This window comes from Misgurnus anguillicaudatus, chromosome 22, assembly GCF_027580225.2.
Source record: "Misgurnus anguillicaudatus chromosome 22, ASM2758022v2, whole genome shotgun sequence".
NCBI lineage: Eukaryota > Metazoa > Chordata > Actinopteri > Cypriniformes > Cobitidae > Misgurnus > Misgurnus anguillicaudatus.
This window is the reverse complement of record NC_073358.2, coordinates 49,561,428-49,577,500: the sequence shown is the minus strand read 5'-3', so window position 1 is coordinate 49,577,500 and position 16,073 is coordinate 49,561,428. Positions and strand designations below refer to the sequence as shown.

The 16,073-nt window shown below is 37.4% G+C and overlaps 2 protein-coding genes across 2 annotated transcripts in view; one reads left to right on the top strand and one right to left on the bottom strand.

Moving 5' to 3' along the window:
* The window catches only part of LOC129439638 (serine protease FAM111A), a 15,862-nt gene extending 43 nt beyond the window's left edge, over positions 1-15,819 (top strand). The window contains exons 1-3 of the mRNA XM_055198371.2: positions 1-163; positions 8,481-8,543; positions 14,214-15,819. The exon at positions 1-163 is cut by the window's left edge and continues 43 nt beyond it. Of these exons, the coding sequence (XP_055054346.2) occupies positions 8,505-8,543; positions 14,214-15,125 (951 nt within the window). The 5' untranslated portion in view covers positions 1-163; positions 8,481-8,504 and the 3' untranslated portion in view covers positions 15,126-15,819. The remainder of the gene's footprint in view (positions 164-8,480; positions 8,544-14,213) is intronic.
* Positions 15,682-16,073, bottom strand: part of spef2 (sperm flagellar 2) — a 29,998-nt gene continuing 29,606 nt past the window's right edge. Inside the window, exon 34 of the mRNA XM_073860750.1 lies at positions 15,682-15,869. Coding sequence (XP_073716851.1) covers positions 15,816-15,869 — 54 coding nt within the window. The 3' untranslated portion in view covers positions 15,682-15,815. The remainder of the gene's footprint in view (positions 15,870-16,073) is intronic.

Sequence of the window (16,073 nt, the reverse complement as noted above, 5' to 3'; positions counted from 1 at the left end):
TGAATTAAGTTGACTTTGTAATTTTATTTTTACTTAATTAAAAAAACGAATATTTGTACTATCGCTAAATTGTATTAATAATATTTATAAAAGACAAGAAGAGGTCTGCTTGCTTCTACTCAAACTTAGAACGATCTACGGAAGAAGTATCCTGCCAATTGTTGTGAGTATTATTTATCAGATAGATGAGGTAGACTAATTATTGTATTTATTACAGATAAAATAGGCAGGTTCGCATATCCCAGTATAGCAGTATATCCTGCTTCCTATCGGTTTATTCAATTTATTATGCTATTATGTTAAGTTATGTACATTTATTGCCATGAGAAGTTCATTGTCGTTATATGAATACTCTCGTCTAATATTCAAAATGTTATGCGGAATAATGTGTGCATCTTTGAAAACATCCGTAATCCCAGCAGAGTTGCACCTCTGTCTGCCAGAGGGCTATTTCATAGAACTCGCTTGGAAAAGCGAGGATTAAAGTTACAAACATGACTTGAATTAATTAACAAATGAGGCGAGGCTAAAGCGGTTTTATAAAAGGTAAATTAAGTTTACGCAATCCAACTAATTTGATCCAGATTTCCCTAGTCAAGATAATTGCGCGTACGCACTATTCTTAAGCAGGTCAAGCGTGGATCAAATCGATCAAAGAGAAAGCGGTAATTTGTGATAAAAATGTATGAAGAATTTACTACTGACTGAAAATTAGCTTGTCTACTGGTAAACGAGCATGCTTTTGATGCACCTAAAATATTTACTGCATTGTTGTCAAATTGCTTCCTCATGGACCTGTTAAGGTAAAATGTTTCACTCACATTGCTGTATGTAAATGCTTGGTTAGGAGGCCCCTCTCTGTAGACGTGGCTCTTGCCACATAAACTATGGTCTTTTGATTACTACCAGATGTTTTGCCATGTGTGGAATTGTGTTTTTGTTGAAGACCACCCCTCCTTTTGGAAAACCGCCAATAAATTGAGCATTGAGCAACTGCCTGTCTGTGTGCTTATGTTTCCAGGATCCTGTAAATACTGTAAACTCCCCATCCAATATTGCCTATGTGCTTCCTTTGTGGGCCTGTTACGAATTAACATAATGTCTCTACTCAAAGAGAACAAAGAAGAAACATTCATAACAAGTAACAGGGATCCAAACAAGACCCCTGGAGTCCCCACTCTCACCCCCAAGGCTTCAAAACACAAGATACTTTAAAGCAGTGGTTTTCAAACTGCCGCGAGATGGTGCCAGGGGGCCCCAGTTTTATGAAATACATTAATTTATCATGAATTCTGTGTAATTAAACCAAAAAAAAAAATAAGGCTACTAACCAAAAGCACTACTTTTTTGTATAATTTAATGTTTTTTTTATTAAAATGTTGAGTTTTAGAACAGCTTTTGTCACAAATTTTCTTTGGGGGGCCGCGAAGGAATGCACCGTACGAGGCCACTCGCTGAAAAGTTTGGGAACCACTGCTTTAAAGTATATAAAGAAAGTTTATTAAACATAAGGTAGTAAGGAGCATATACATTTCAGGAGGGGGGAAAGCCAAAACAAATAACAGAACAAAACTAACTAAATTAAGAATTCTAACCTAGAATTCAGATAATAAACAAAATAGACAAAATCTTACCTCCCTACTTATTACAAACAGGAGAATATTAATAATAAATAAGAGAGGCACCCACCTCCCTACTATACTCCAAATGATTAGAATTTAGGATAAACATAAAAGTTCAACATAACAAATCAACTTAGAAAAGTAATGGTTAACAACAGTTTACAACAGCAGGGGTGTATTCCAGAAAGCAGGTTATGTGACTTACCCGGGTAAGTTTAGGAGTAAGTAAGCGGATAACCTCTGCTTTCGGTTCCAAAAACGGAGGTAACTTTCAGGTTATGTATGTAACCATAGCAACTGACTCCCTGAAGATAACCTGCTCCAGAGCAGGTTATGTTGCAGGGTAAGTTCATTTTAGTTAATAAAACGAGGCTCCGGAGGATGACTGCGCATGCGTGTACTTATGACGAGCGTGCACCGGGGGTGGAAGCATGTATTTTGCATAATATTACAATGTTGAAGCATTTATTTTATTACAGACGCGAATATTTATTGCGGTCTTAGAATATATATGATATTTTAACCTCTTAAACCCTGAGGACCCAGTCCCGGGTACAAAATTTCGTATTTTGACTCAAATAAAATATTCTTTTAATCTTTAATGGTCCATCATGGAACCCAGTAACACATATGAGATACTGTTTGAAAGCTTAGACTCTCTACTTTCTCCAGATATGCATCACTTTGAGAAATCTTTTACTGTAAGAAAGTTATTTACACTTAATTTACACTATCACCCCCCCCATAATTTTTTATATGATTTAATATTCACATATTTCATATTTTTCAAGTATGAAGTCTTATATCAACTGAAAGCTCTCATTCTCAGGAATAAGGCTACAGCGTTATTTTTGTTCTATTATCAACACATATCCAACAATAGTTGAATGAATAATAAGGTAAAAAATCGTCTTTTGTAAACATATGGGAAAATTGAGTGTGGACTGCCTCAGATAGCACATATAGCCACAAATGATACACCATCTTTTCTCTTAGGTCCTACTCTAAAAAATGAGTCCATTCACAGCATTTTCTTAGGTTGTGTGCATGAATAATCCCTTGTTATTTATTATATGTCCAAAACAAAAAATTAATATTTATATGAAAAATGTATTTTTGGACACTTCAGTAAAATGAAAATAACTTTTGAATGCGACATGCTAACGAGATCATTCTTTTTTTGGGTGTTTACTGTCTGCTGCTGGTAACAACCAGAACTGTCTGCAGTCTGCTAGAGCACACAGAACCAGACTTATACACTATCAGAGGCAGTATTTACAACATATAAAAAGAAAATTTGGTGTTTCCTCATATGAAAAACAACATAAATAACACTATTTGTCACAAACAGCAGCTTTTTATGTAACTTCAAAGGGTTTTCTTTAAAATGATATAAAGCAATTGCATTTATTCCACTGTATGTGGTTATGGGAGCACTTCAAATGTTTTTTGGCAGAAATTTAACTCCATAAGCGTATTATTCCTCCCATCAGTTGGAGTAAAATAACTTTTGCATAGATTATGATAGAGAAAAAAAATCTTTTTTCCTCTGTAAGCTGGCAATTGCTGGAATCAAACAAAACTGTCTGCAGGGAGCTGAGGCACTCAGGGCCAGAGTTATACACTTTTAAATAAAAACTTTAGAAAAAAAACATCAAAAAGCGCCTATTTATTTTTGTGTTTATTAGAGGACTGACATCACATACAACCATGTTTAGCACTTTCAACAGTGTTTTATGTAATTTCAAAGGGTTTCCTGTTAAATGATACCAAACATTTGTATGTAAACCTCTGCATGTGGGTATGGGAAGCTTTTGAAATTGGGTAGGCCAAATCCAGGCGAAAATCCCCAAAATAGCTTCAGGGTGGAAGTTGATATTTGTGATTGTTCTAAGTACATTTAGTTATCATTATTAATAAACATTGATTCATATATGTGTTCGGACTAAATACTAAACATTTAATTATGTCCATTATTAATGAAACACAATTCCATCAGAGTAATTAATGTTAACAATAAAGTACTTTTCCATATCAATTCTGTCAATTCATAAATAACCACATCAATCTCTTTCCCTTACTACGTAGACCCTTTGAGATTAATCTAAAATTCTAATAAATGTGTGTGCAAATACATTGTCATTATTGAGCCAGAAATCTTAACATATGTTATCTTAAAGGCTCTCTAAGCGAATCTGCGAGACGTTAGTTATTGTTGACATTTGAAACTGTTTTCAAACAGACGGAGCGTAGCTAACTCCTCCCCCTCCCTTCCGTGCTTTCATGAACGCGCCCAACCCCCACCCCCAAATCCTTTTTGTCGTTTATTGGCTGAAATACTTTGTTTTGTTTTGTGATGTTAGGTTTGGCCACTATGTTGATATTCGAACAGAAGCCATCAAACTCTCTAGAACGCACAGTGACCCCCTTCATGGCGAACCGCACGAAGTCTGTGGCTTTGCAAATGTCTTTTATCTTGCGATATTCACACGGTTTAACAACACTGACGCCGCATTCACACAGGCGCATTCACTTTTAATGGGGGACGTCATGCGTTGCCGAACTGAATTGTGGATCTGTCGGCGCCACGTCAGTGCTGTTGCTCGCGGCAGAAGTTGAACATTTCTCAACTTTTCAAGCGGCAGCGCGTGCGTCAGCCAATCAGATCGCCTTATGCAAATGACCTAGACAGAGCCAGCCAATGATGTTTATGGAAGAACGGAGCATGTGTAGCGGCCACTGTGATTGGCTGTTGGCCACGCTTCAGACAAGCCTTCCGTTAAAGGAATAGTCTACTCATTTTCAATATTAAAATATGTTATTACCTTAACTAAGAATTGTTGATACATCACTCTATCATCTGTGTGCGTGCACGTAAGCGCTGGAGCGCGCTATACGCTTCGATAGCATTTAGCTTAGCCCCATTCATTCAATGGTACCAATCAGAGATAAAGTTAGAAGTGACCAAACACATCAATGTTTTTCCTATTTAAGACGAGTAGTTATACGAGCAAGATTGGTGGTACAAAATAAAACGTAGCACTTTTCTAAGCGGATTTAAAAGAGGAACTATATTTTATGGCGTAATAGCACTTTTGGGTGTACTTCAACTTGCCTGAAAAGTCCGCTCCCCTTCTCACTCTCATAATGGGAGAGGGAGGGTGTTACTGCGCCGAGTCGGAGTGCTCCCAGAAGTGCTATTGCGCCATAAAATATAGTTCCTCTTTAAAATCCGCTTAGAAAAGCGCTACGTTTTATTTTGTACCACCAAACTTGCTCGTACAACCACTCGTCCCAAATAGGAAAACCGTTGATGTGTTTGGTCGCTTCTGACTTTGTCTCTGATTGGTGCCATTGAGTGAATGGGGCTAAGCTAAATGCTATCAAAGTGTTGCAGCGCGCTCCAGTGCTTACGTGCACGCACACAGATGATAGAGGGATGTATCAACAATTCTTAGTTAAGGTAATAACATATTTTAATATTGAAAATGAGTAGACTATTCCTTAAAGAGTTAACGCTTACGCCCTGTCGGCGCATTCACACGGGGCGTAACCGTTAACGCTTAACGGAAGGCTTGTCTGAAGCGTGGCCAACAGCCAATCACAGTGGCCGCTACACATGCTCCAGTCTTCCATAAACGTAATTGGCTGGCTCTGTCTAGGTAATTTGCATAAGGCGATCTGATTGGCTGACGCACGCGTTGCTGCTTGAAAAGTTGAGAAATGTTCAACTTCTGCCGCGAGCAACGGCACTGACGCGGCGCTGACGGATCCACAATTCAGTTCGGCAACGCATGATGTCACCCATTAAAAGTGAATGGGAAGCGTTAACGCTGACGCCCCGTGTGAATGCGCCGTGTGTGAATGCGCCGTGAGAGCACAGAACGGACATCGACATAAATCGCCGACTCAGATGTCTTCGATGCAAATGCAGTCATTAATTTTTCTCACTGTAACATGTATCTGTCAACAACAATTAAATAATCCCTGAAGCTGAAAAGATGTCAAGCAAAGAGAACATCAAATTATATCGCACATGTATTATATCCATCTTCTTTCCATCAAAAGAAAATTACGATTTCTTTTTAGCTAAAGGAAATGACGTATAACTATGGTGACAGCTGACTGGCCAACGCAGTTGCCAGGAGGAAGCTCCTTTGACCAATGAGAAACCTCTTACCACGCCCCTACCTCTTGCCACGCCCCTACCTCTTGCCACGCCCATTGCTCCAAACTGCAGCTACCCCTGTCTCAAACGTTTCGAAAACCCGATGGTTCACCACTAGGGGGAGTTGATCACATGAGCAGTGTCTATGTTTAGGTGAACTTGGGTCAGTTTTATTATGCAAGTTCATAAAACATTTATCCTTCTGACTAATAACACTGCCATTTTGTCTACTTTTTGTTTATAGACAGATTTAATGACAAAAATTTGCATAATTAAAAGGGTAGTTAGTTTTAATGATTTGTTTGCCCTAAATAAAACTAAAAACACACTTTTAACTATGTCTTATTAATTAGGTTAAATAATTTTTAAAACCTATTTTAATCCAAATCTTGCTATTATTTTGTAAAAAAAAAGTGTAAAATGTTTGGACCATAGACTGTAAAAAAAGATGGACGACGCCTGTTCGCTCTCATCCATTGGTGAAAAGTGAAGCCGCCAGTGTCCCGATATGGGGCTGACATCTTGAGTCTTGAGTCTTCAGTCATGCGCAGTAGTGAGCAGGAAGTAAAGCCGCGAAATCAAGACCCCGCCCTCGCAGAATGCGCATATCACACGATATCACTGCTGTCAATAATGACGTGACACCACAGTTTTTATATTATTAAATAACTAACTAAACACAAACCTATTTTAAAAACAAACATTTGAATGTACATCAGCGTGATAAAAACTACAGTAAATGACAGAAACCAGCTTTGGAAAAAAGATAATTGAAGTGTAATTATATTTTTTTGTTGGTCTCAAGTCCCATTGAATAACAAAGGGAGACGGTGTTTATAACCTATACTGGGACCAGTCACTGGGGGGCGATCGAGACGTTTTGGCTTCACTTTTCAGGGCTTGTGCGGCATGCTTGGTTTGGACATATCTGCTTTTACAGTTTTTTGACCAGCAGGGGTCGCCAGCATGTGAATCAATTTTCTAAGCAATTGGTTCAATTGATTTGAAGCTTCGAAAAGCTTTATTTCTCCCATCACTACGTATACTCATGAAAAACAATGTGTTCAATTTTTTAGAACGGCGCGGCGCTGAGCTGCACGGCCGGTGTGCGATCCCCTTAACGGTTGTGAGAGACTCCTGCTGCTCCGGTAGAAACTGTATCCTTGCGCCTGAGCGGAAATTCTTGTAGTTTAAATGCTTACCATCTTTATAGTTGTCATTTTAAAAGTCCACTTATTTTAGCATAGATCATATAAAATATAATAATATATTATGTGAAAATGTAAAAACATTTGAAGCAGGACTACTTTGTCAAGCGTAATGTGTCGTAGCAGCGAGCATGTCATAATGATGTCTCCTTATATGAAACACCTGACTAATCAGACTCCTACCAGAATGTTTGAAACATTTCTTTAATTAACAAACTAACAAACTGATGAACTTTCTGACATTTCTTGTTTTCCCTAATTCTCAGCTGTGCAAATTGAAATAAAATTAATATTTCGTAAATTCATAAGCAAGTAAACATTATAAATATCACAATTAAATGTCAAAAGTAATGCCCCTTTATTTAAAATGTTTATACTGATCCAATATCTGTTATATTATTTGCTCTTTGTATGAAAATGACAATCAAACAAAAGTTATTATTTCAAGATTTTAAATGTATAAAGATGTATTTCAAGCATAAGCATTATTTAAAGCATAAGGATTATTTTGCCCACATAGGTGCCATGAGGGCCCCACATTATCATCCCACATGGGCAAACACACATGGGACCCACATATATTGCCCATGTGAAGCCCATGCCCACATGTAACCCATGCTGCCCAGATGGGTCCCACGTGGGGCCCACAACATGTCAATATACATATTTATATTTATACAACAGTTCTTTCTGGTTCTCGAATCTGATTGGCCAAGAGCCATGCGACGTAACAGTTATGAAAGTTATGAAATTACCAAAATAGTACGAATTTTTTACATAACTGGGACGTACTTGGTTATCTTGCGACGTAAGGAGTCCGTACTGGCGACATGGTGATTTGGTTCTGTAATGGTAATGAAATTACCTCCATAGGACGTAATAGTTACGTTGCCAGCTGGTAAGTCATGAAATTACCAAAAATGACCAATAAATTACGTAACTAGCACGTCGTGTGTTAATTGTTTTTCCGCCGGTGGTTGCCTGTCACAATGTCAAGCAATGCTTGGTTACTTATCAACAACAGACGCTCTGGAGCCCCCAAACGCTTTGAAGAGGAGGAAAGCAGCGCGGTCAAGTTTTCCGCGTGGAAATGTAAAGCGAATGTTAAAAAAAATTGAGGATGAGCTTGGTCACGGGATCGGCACCTAGTGCAAAAATCACAATATCACAAGCACAATTTATTAATAACAAAATACATAAAAAAGCTGGAATATGTGTCTAAAGGGTAATTTACAGCTGGAGAAGGGATATGGTTTCTCTTCACTCTATCAACATCTCAGAGTCAGGACACTGTGGACGTTTACTTATCACTGTTGTCTCAAACATCATACCATAGTGACAGATCAAAAAAAGTAAATCTGACTACCTCTCAAAAGAAAAAGATGGAATAGGCTACTGCAAACCAGTGTCTTTTAATCATTATGCTTCATTCCTGTTACACATTTCCAAAAGTAAACAATGACTCATTCTATCTCTTTGCAGAAATCAAAGCAACGGAGGCTGAACATGGCTGAGAGCAGCAGATTGCACTATCCACCATCTGAGGTAATGTAATTAAAGCTCCTAAAACACACACTGTCTTGCCCACCCAATCAGAATGAAGTCAAACATCATTCATATTTTATTTTACTACAAATTAATGCATTGGTTAAAAGCAATCGGAGGCGTGCTATGTTAAAGGTATAAGGAATGGCAGTAGATGAAAAGGTCAGTTGTTTTCTGTTTTTATTGGCTGAAAGCAATGTCACTACACATCTCATGAGGCGGCCTCTGTCTGTAACGGAGACTAATCTGACTGACGCAACACACGATTTAAAAGAAAACATTAGACAAATTAATACATATCTAATGCGTGCTCTTTTGATCTTTGTGCAGCGCCTCGTGGGTGTGTTGTGATTTGGCCAGGCCCCATTCATTCCTTAGGATCCAAACAAACATTTTATTTTGTGCCACCATACTTACTCGTGGAACTACTCATGTAAGAGTCTTTAAATAGGGAAAACATGGAAATGTTTGGTGGCTTTTAAATTCATCCCTGTTTGGATCCTAAGGAATGAATGGGGCTTGGCTAAATCCTAACACATTCATGAGGCGCTGTACAAAGATTAAAAGTGCACGCATTAAAAAAAGATAGATTCATTTGTCTAAGTTGGGGCAATAACATAAAATATAAAAAAAGGTGGTGTTTTCCTTTAAAAGCGGAATTATTGTGTGCCGTATATAAACTTTTGTTTCTGATGATCCGGAAAAAATTTTGTTTCCACTGCTTATAATTGTGAATTATTTCCCCTGCTATTGTATTAACAGTTATCATTTTTATGAATAGTATTTACATTGTTTCATTATCATTGTATACCTGAGGCTTAATTGTAACACTGTGTGACAACTAACCCTGCTGTGTAAAAAATGTTTTCAATCCCAGCTATCAGTTACTAGGAGTTGCTGACGTGTTTCAAAATGGTGTTATGTTTCAGATAACAAGACAGTGATTAAAATAATATAAGGTTGGATTTGGTGACTTAAACACCCAACTCAGAAATAAAAAAACATAAGATGAAGAAATTTACTTTAATGTAAATTACTCTTTATTCGATATCTTAAACCCATCAAAACTCTTCAAAAATTCACAGGAAATCATCTTCAGTAAGAGAAAAAGAAGGGGAAAAGTCCAAAAGCACAGATAGCTGGGCGCTGTATAAATATGTAAAGTAGCTGCGTTACAATTAACCCTGCGTTAGTTTGTGCCCCGCTCACCCCTACATAGCAGAAGTGAGTCACTAGTCCCTTTCACACAGTCTTTACTGGTAATTTACTGGTAAATTGCAGTCAACATGTCATGTGTGAACAGAACCTTTCCGGTAAATCAGTGCTCCCAATTTACCAGTAAGACAGGTTGTAAGATTAACGGTAATTTGCCGGTAAGCGCTGTGTGTGAACGAAAAATATAGCATTACCGGCATTTCGATGACGTCAGACCGCGCTGACAGATCGGGCGGGCCAATCAGAAAGTTTTTTATACAGGTGACGCGGTTTCCCCCAGACTGTTTATGGACGTTTCCACACACATGTTGCTTAAAAGTCGAGCACACCTGAAGTTAACATCCACATTTCTTCACCAAAGTTGTTTAAAACAGCTTACCATCTAATTGCCAAATTACCGACGTCCTTAGCACACCATCTGTGAAGCCTAATGTGCAAACCCGCAGGTTCCGTTTGACGCCGCCTAATGCAATTTGTTTGGTCACGAGCAACTTCGCGACAGTTTGCCACAGATGTGAAAACAACAAAATACGGACCGTGGATATTAAGTCATAACCCGCCGTTTACAAATACAACACGGACGGAGCTCGCCGGCCGCGCGCCACAGGTAACTTCCGCTTTCTCTCCGAGTTTACCGGTATTTTGATACTGATGTGTGAATGATGTCTTACTGGTAAAAAGACGGAACGTCACTGCATGTGTGAACAGCACATTTTTGTTTTTACTGGTAAATTCATTCTGGTAAATTCATGGTAATTTACCAGAATTACTGTGTGAAAGGGGCTACTAACTGTTTCAGTGTTGTTTGGTAGCTTTCTTTATATTTATTTGCAGTTTGATTAAAGGCGGAGTGCACAATGTTTGAAAAACGCTTTGTAAAAGGGAGTCATGCTGACTACCAAAACACACTTGTAGCCAATCAGCAGTAAGGGGCGTGTATACTAACCAACATCATGGCCGGGGCTGCTTATGTATGGGGCGGGTCCATCAAAAGAAGGCCCAGATTCTATTGGGGTAGAGGCGTGTATGTTTAGGTGATTTCAAATATCAACATTGGCTTTCAAACATTGTGCACTCCGCCTTTAATCACTTTTTCATTTATGCATGAAACGGCAAACTTATAAATTCATAAACTTTCTCAGCTTGTTAATATGCCACGCAAAAACATTGTTTTAAAATGTATTCTTGTTTGTGCAATTACATTAATCTCATAATTTTGTGTGGGTATATATATATATATTCTGTTTGACCTTAGATGTGTTTTGGGTCACAATCACATTCAAAGATGACACACCAATTTTTACTCTTAGGAGAAAACCATCCAAAATGTTCTTGTTGTCAAAATCCATTATCCATTAAACATATCCTTTTAGACTGTATTACATTTACCCCTGTGAGAAACCGTTTTTACTCTGTTGATAGTTTTGAAAAGGTTTTTAATCAAGTGAGCTCAAGCATGGTTTTAAGATTTTTAGAGGAAATAAATTTGAAACATCTTTTTTAATCATCCTTTGATTAAATTATACTTTATTCTATAGCCTATATGAAGCTGGTATGGTTAAGAAAGAAAGAAAGAAAGAAAGGGTCACAATCATGTTAAAAGATTGCCCGTTAATCAAGGGCACAGAGTGATGGTAGCATCTTCTCTTTAAGTATTTCACAGTACATCTGTCTATTCATGATGCCGTCTATAAAATTCAACTCTCAGACATCTGCAGCACTCATGCAAGCCCACAGAAGAACACTGCCACCACCATGCTTTACTTTTGGCACCATGCATTTTTCATTGTACTCCTCACACTTGCCACCCCATACAGTTTGGAGCACCTCAGAGCCACAAAGATTCATCTTTGTGTCATTACTCCAAAGTATAGAGAGCTAGAGACCCAATAGTCTTTACCTTTCTCAATATGAGTTCTAGTAAAAGGCTTTTTTGCATTGGCTTTACCAGTGGCTTCCTCTATGAATGACAGCCATGCAAGCCACCCCTTTGCACTATACCTCCGTCGTGTGGTGTCACAGGGAACATTCCAGATTGACTTTCTAATGACTTAGCCAACTGTGCTGAACTTGCATGATGATTTTTTTCAACATCTCTCATCACAAAACACTCTTGACAAGGTGTTAACTTCATTAAAGGATTAGTCCATTTTCTTAAAAGAAAAATCCAGATAATTTACTCACCACCATGTCATCCAAAATGTTGATGTCTTTCTTTGTTCAGTCGAGAAGAAATTATGTTTTTTGAAGAAAACATTGCAGAATTTTTCTAATTTTAATGGACTTTAATAGAACCCAACATTTAATACTTAATTCAATACTTAACAGTTTTTTTCAACGGAGTTTCAAAGGACTATAAACAATCCCAAACGAGGCATAAGGGTCTTATCTAGCGAAACGATTGTCATTTTTGACAATAAAAATAACAAATATACACTTTTAAAGCACAACTTCTCGTCGTGTAGATCCTGTCGTGATGCGCCAGCTGACCCCACTACGTCACCGCAATACGTCATCACGTAAAGAGGTCACAGAGGACGAACGCAAAACTCCGCCCCAGTGTTTACATGTGTTGAGAAAGAGGACCGTTCCTACGTTGTTGTATGTCAACTGATACTAATTAATATCTTTGTGGCAGTTTATTGTTTAAAATGGTCCGCAAATGTGCGTTTTATATATGTAACACGTGACCTCCCTACGTCACTACGCATTTACGTTAGATCGGGCTGGACAGGACCTTGACGAAAAATTGTGGTTTAAAAGTATATATTTTTTATTTTTCTGGTCAAAAATGACAATCGTTTCGCTAGATAAGACCCTTATGCCTCGTTTGGGATTGTTTATAGTCCTTTGAAACTCCGTTGAAAAAAACTGTTACGTGTTGAGTTAAGTATTAAATGTTGGGTTCTATTGAAGTCCATTAAAATTAGAAAAATTCTGCAATGTTTTCTTCAAAAAACATAATTTCTTCTGGACTGAACAAAGAAAGACATCAATATTTTGGATTATATGGTGGTGAGTAAATTATCTGGATTTTTCTTTTAAGAAAATGGAATATTCCTTTAAACGTCCTGGCGATCGTAGAGAGCTTCTCACAAGTCCATCCTTTTGAAATTTTTGGATCCCTTTCGTGACAGTATTCAAACTTATTAGCAATGCTTAACTAATTATCTTGAAACCTTGACCATTTTGTCCAAAGAAATTATTTTATTTCTCATGTCTTGAGACATTTCTTTACCATTTGGTGCTATTCTGTCACCATGATTAATTATATAATTTCCTGTTAATTACACGTTATTTCATTTTATTTCTAACTTATTCATCGGGGTGTTCTCATTTTTGCAACACCTCATTTGATTTAAATTAGTTATTTTTTGAATCCTAAAGATGGCCAGTGACTTTCACTCTTTTGTTAATAAAAATAAATGTTTAATAAAACTATTTTGTAAAAAAAGAAAGGAAATTGGTCTCATATTTACTAACAAATGGAGAAAAATCTTAATTTTCAAAGGGGGTGTACTCATGCTGTACACTGTACCTCCTTAGATTACACGTCAGGTTTTCACAAATGATAAAGAAAAATGTAAGAACAGATACAAAGCAGTAGTTTGTCTATGTTCAAATGAAATGCCATGTCATACAGATTTCCCCTGGGGTCTTATTGATGATGATGATATCAGATTATAACATTCAGTAACAAGGATGGAGGTGCTTCTAGGCAAAACAAAACTGAACCTCATGCTGATGAAGCGTCAGATGTTCAGGTGGCAGATGATGTTGGCACCAAGCCAGAACCCTGTTAACACTGAGCATGAAACAAAACAAGATAAAAAAATGCATTGCGACATGTTCACTTCTTTGGTAAATATTCATTAAAAAAGATTACTGTTATAATGTTTGCTGGCTTTATTTTGGTTGATATGTTGTTAATGATAGTTATATGTTGTATATAGAGTTTTATTGAAAGAATGATGTTAATTGTTACCATGATTGATAACTGTGTGCTCAGTGTAGAGGAGGGCACAGTGGGTTAGCGCGCATCCTTGTTACCTCACAGCAAAAAGGTCTCTGGTTCAAGCCTCTTGTTCAGGAGACCTTTCTGTGTGGAGTCTCAGTGACATTGGGGGTTCACTCCCACAGTCCAAAACATGCAGGTTAGCTGAATTGGATATACTAAATTGGCCTTCATCCAACTGGTGTGTGGATTATGGACAGATGCTGGAATGATTTTAATACAGTTGTAATCTAAGTTAAGAGGACTTAAGTCACTAGTTGAGTAAATACAGAAATTCGCATTGTAAGTTTAAGTTGGTTCAACTTGTTGGTTTAAGTTAACTTTGCTCAGTAAATTAAGCTAGGTGAACTACCACATCCCAAGAGTTGAGTGAACTCAAAAAAGCTGTGCAGCAAGTTGCCTTGAAAATGTAAGTTAAGTCAACTTTTATTTTTTTACAGTGTGAAGTCATTCCAGACTCTGAAGAGGTTCTGAGAATTCTGTGTGACGAGTTTAAAGATTTACTAGAAGAGCTACAGGAGCAAAAGAACCTCAAGAATAAATCTCATGTACAGAATTTCTTCAGAGAAGAATTTGATAAAAGTGTTGAGGATTTCCTAGAGGTGAAGAAAGTGAAAGTGCTCATGAATCTCTCAAACTCTGTATGTCAGATTCGGACATCTGAGGGCTCTGCCAGAGGAACTGGATTCTTGCTCTTCAACAGATTCATCCTCACTAATGCACATGTGATTGGGTTCGGTAACTCTAAAGTGTTCAATCCTGCAGAATTCACAGCTGTATTTGGTTATGAAGACCTGGATCAAAATGGAACCAAGCATGTACCGATCAAACACCTCAAATTTTCCTTTCATGGCAAAGACGAGAAGGGTAACCATCTTGACTATGCTCTTCTTGAACTGAATTCGGCTGATGAAATTTCAGGGTGTCCTGAATTGTTGCATCATTACAAAAATAACTCGCCTAATAACAAAAGTCAGATCTGCATTGTAGGTCATCCAGGTACTGGGGTGAAGAAAATGGAAACGTGTTTCGTCATTGGGAAAGAAAATCGACAAGAGGCTCAATTCATTCATATTATGAGACTACAAAACGTAAAGGAGGAATGGGATGAAAACCAGATAACTTATGACTCTTGTTTCTTTCATGGATCATCTGGCTCTCCGGTTTTTGATGTGGACTGCAAACTGATCGGTATTCACACCGGTGGCTATGTGTATAAAGGAGAAGGAGGGAAAACTAGGAGTGTTATGGAATACGCTTATGCCATGCAGCCCACACTGGACTACATCAAAGCACAAGCTCGAATTAAAGGTCATATTGACCTTTTGCACCAACTTAGAAATCACACTTAATGGATCCTACCTTAGATCCTCACGTGCAGAATGTTTTTATTGTTGTGTTTTTTTTTAGTTTATCCCTAATCATTTATTTACATAATCATAATCAAGAGCAAGAGCAAAGGAAATCTACGTGAGTGGAAATGCGAAGAATTAAAGTAAAGATGCTATCAAAGCTGTCTTATTCTGTATGTCAGATTCAAGTGGAGGGTTCAACCCTTAAGAATTAGATTTTTTACGGTTCAACAGATTTGTCCTCACTTATATTCATGCCATTGAGAACTTTGCTATGTTCATTCAGGAGCATCTTTATCCATAGTGACTCCAGATGACTGTAAAAACGGTATTTCATTTGAAGATCATCAGTCCAAAGTGACAGAACTGTCAGTCAACAAAGAACTTATCTTGAGCTCTTCTTGGACCGGACACTGATACACCTGCTTACCTTACTACATTGCTCAATTATTATAGTTATGTTATGCGCCTCCTCGTGCTGGAAATCAGATCGGCATTGGGAAGTTCCTGTAATACTTATTTTGTTTGTGTTTATTTTGTTTGTGCTTGATGGACCAAATACACACACCATTACATATGAATACTAAAATCATATGCAATGTTTTATTACAAATGATATGTGTGTGTCTTTTGCATAAAGTATATTTTGGTATTTGATTTTGGTCAATTATGTTTAATGTTTATGATGTCTCAGCTTTTGACATCTCCTTCAATTTTCTGGCTCTGCAGAATTTTCTGAATATCCTGCAAAAGAGAAAAATGTCATCAGACTGTGTTACTGATTAATCATTTATAAACTAAATTTAAAGCAAAAACTTATATTTGTATGTCAATCTATACTACATTAAAATGCTTGTTTCTTTAAAACTGATGCTGCCTTTTTTTCTGAATGCAAGCAGGATTTTATTCAGATCTGAATATATTACAGGTTGACATGACTTTCAAAAT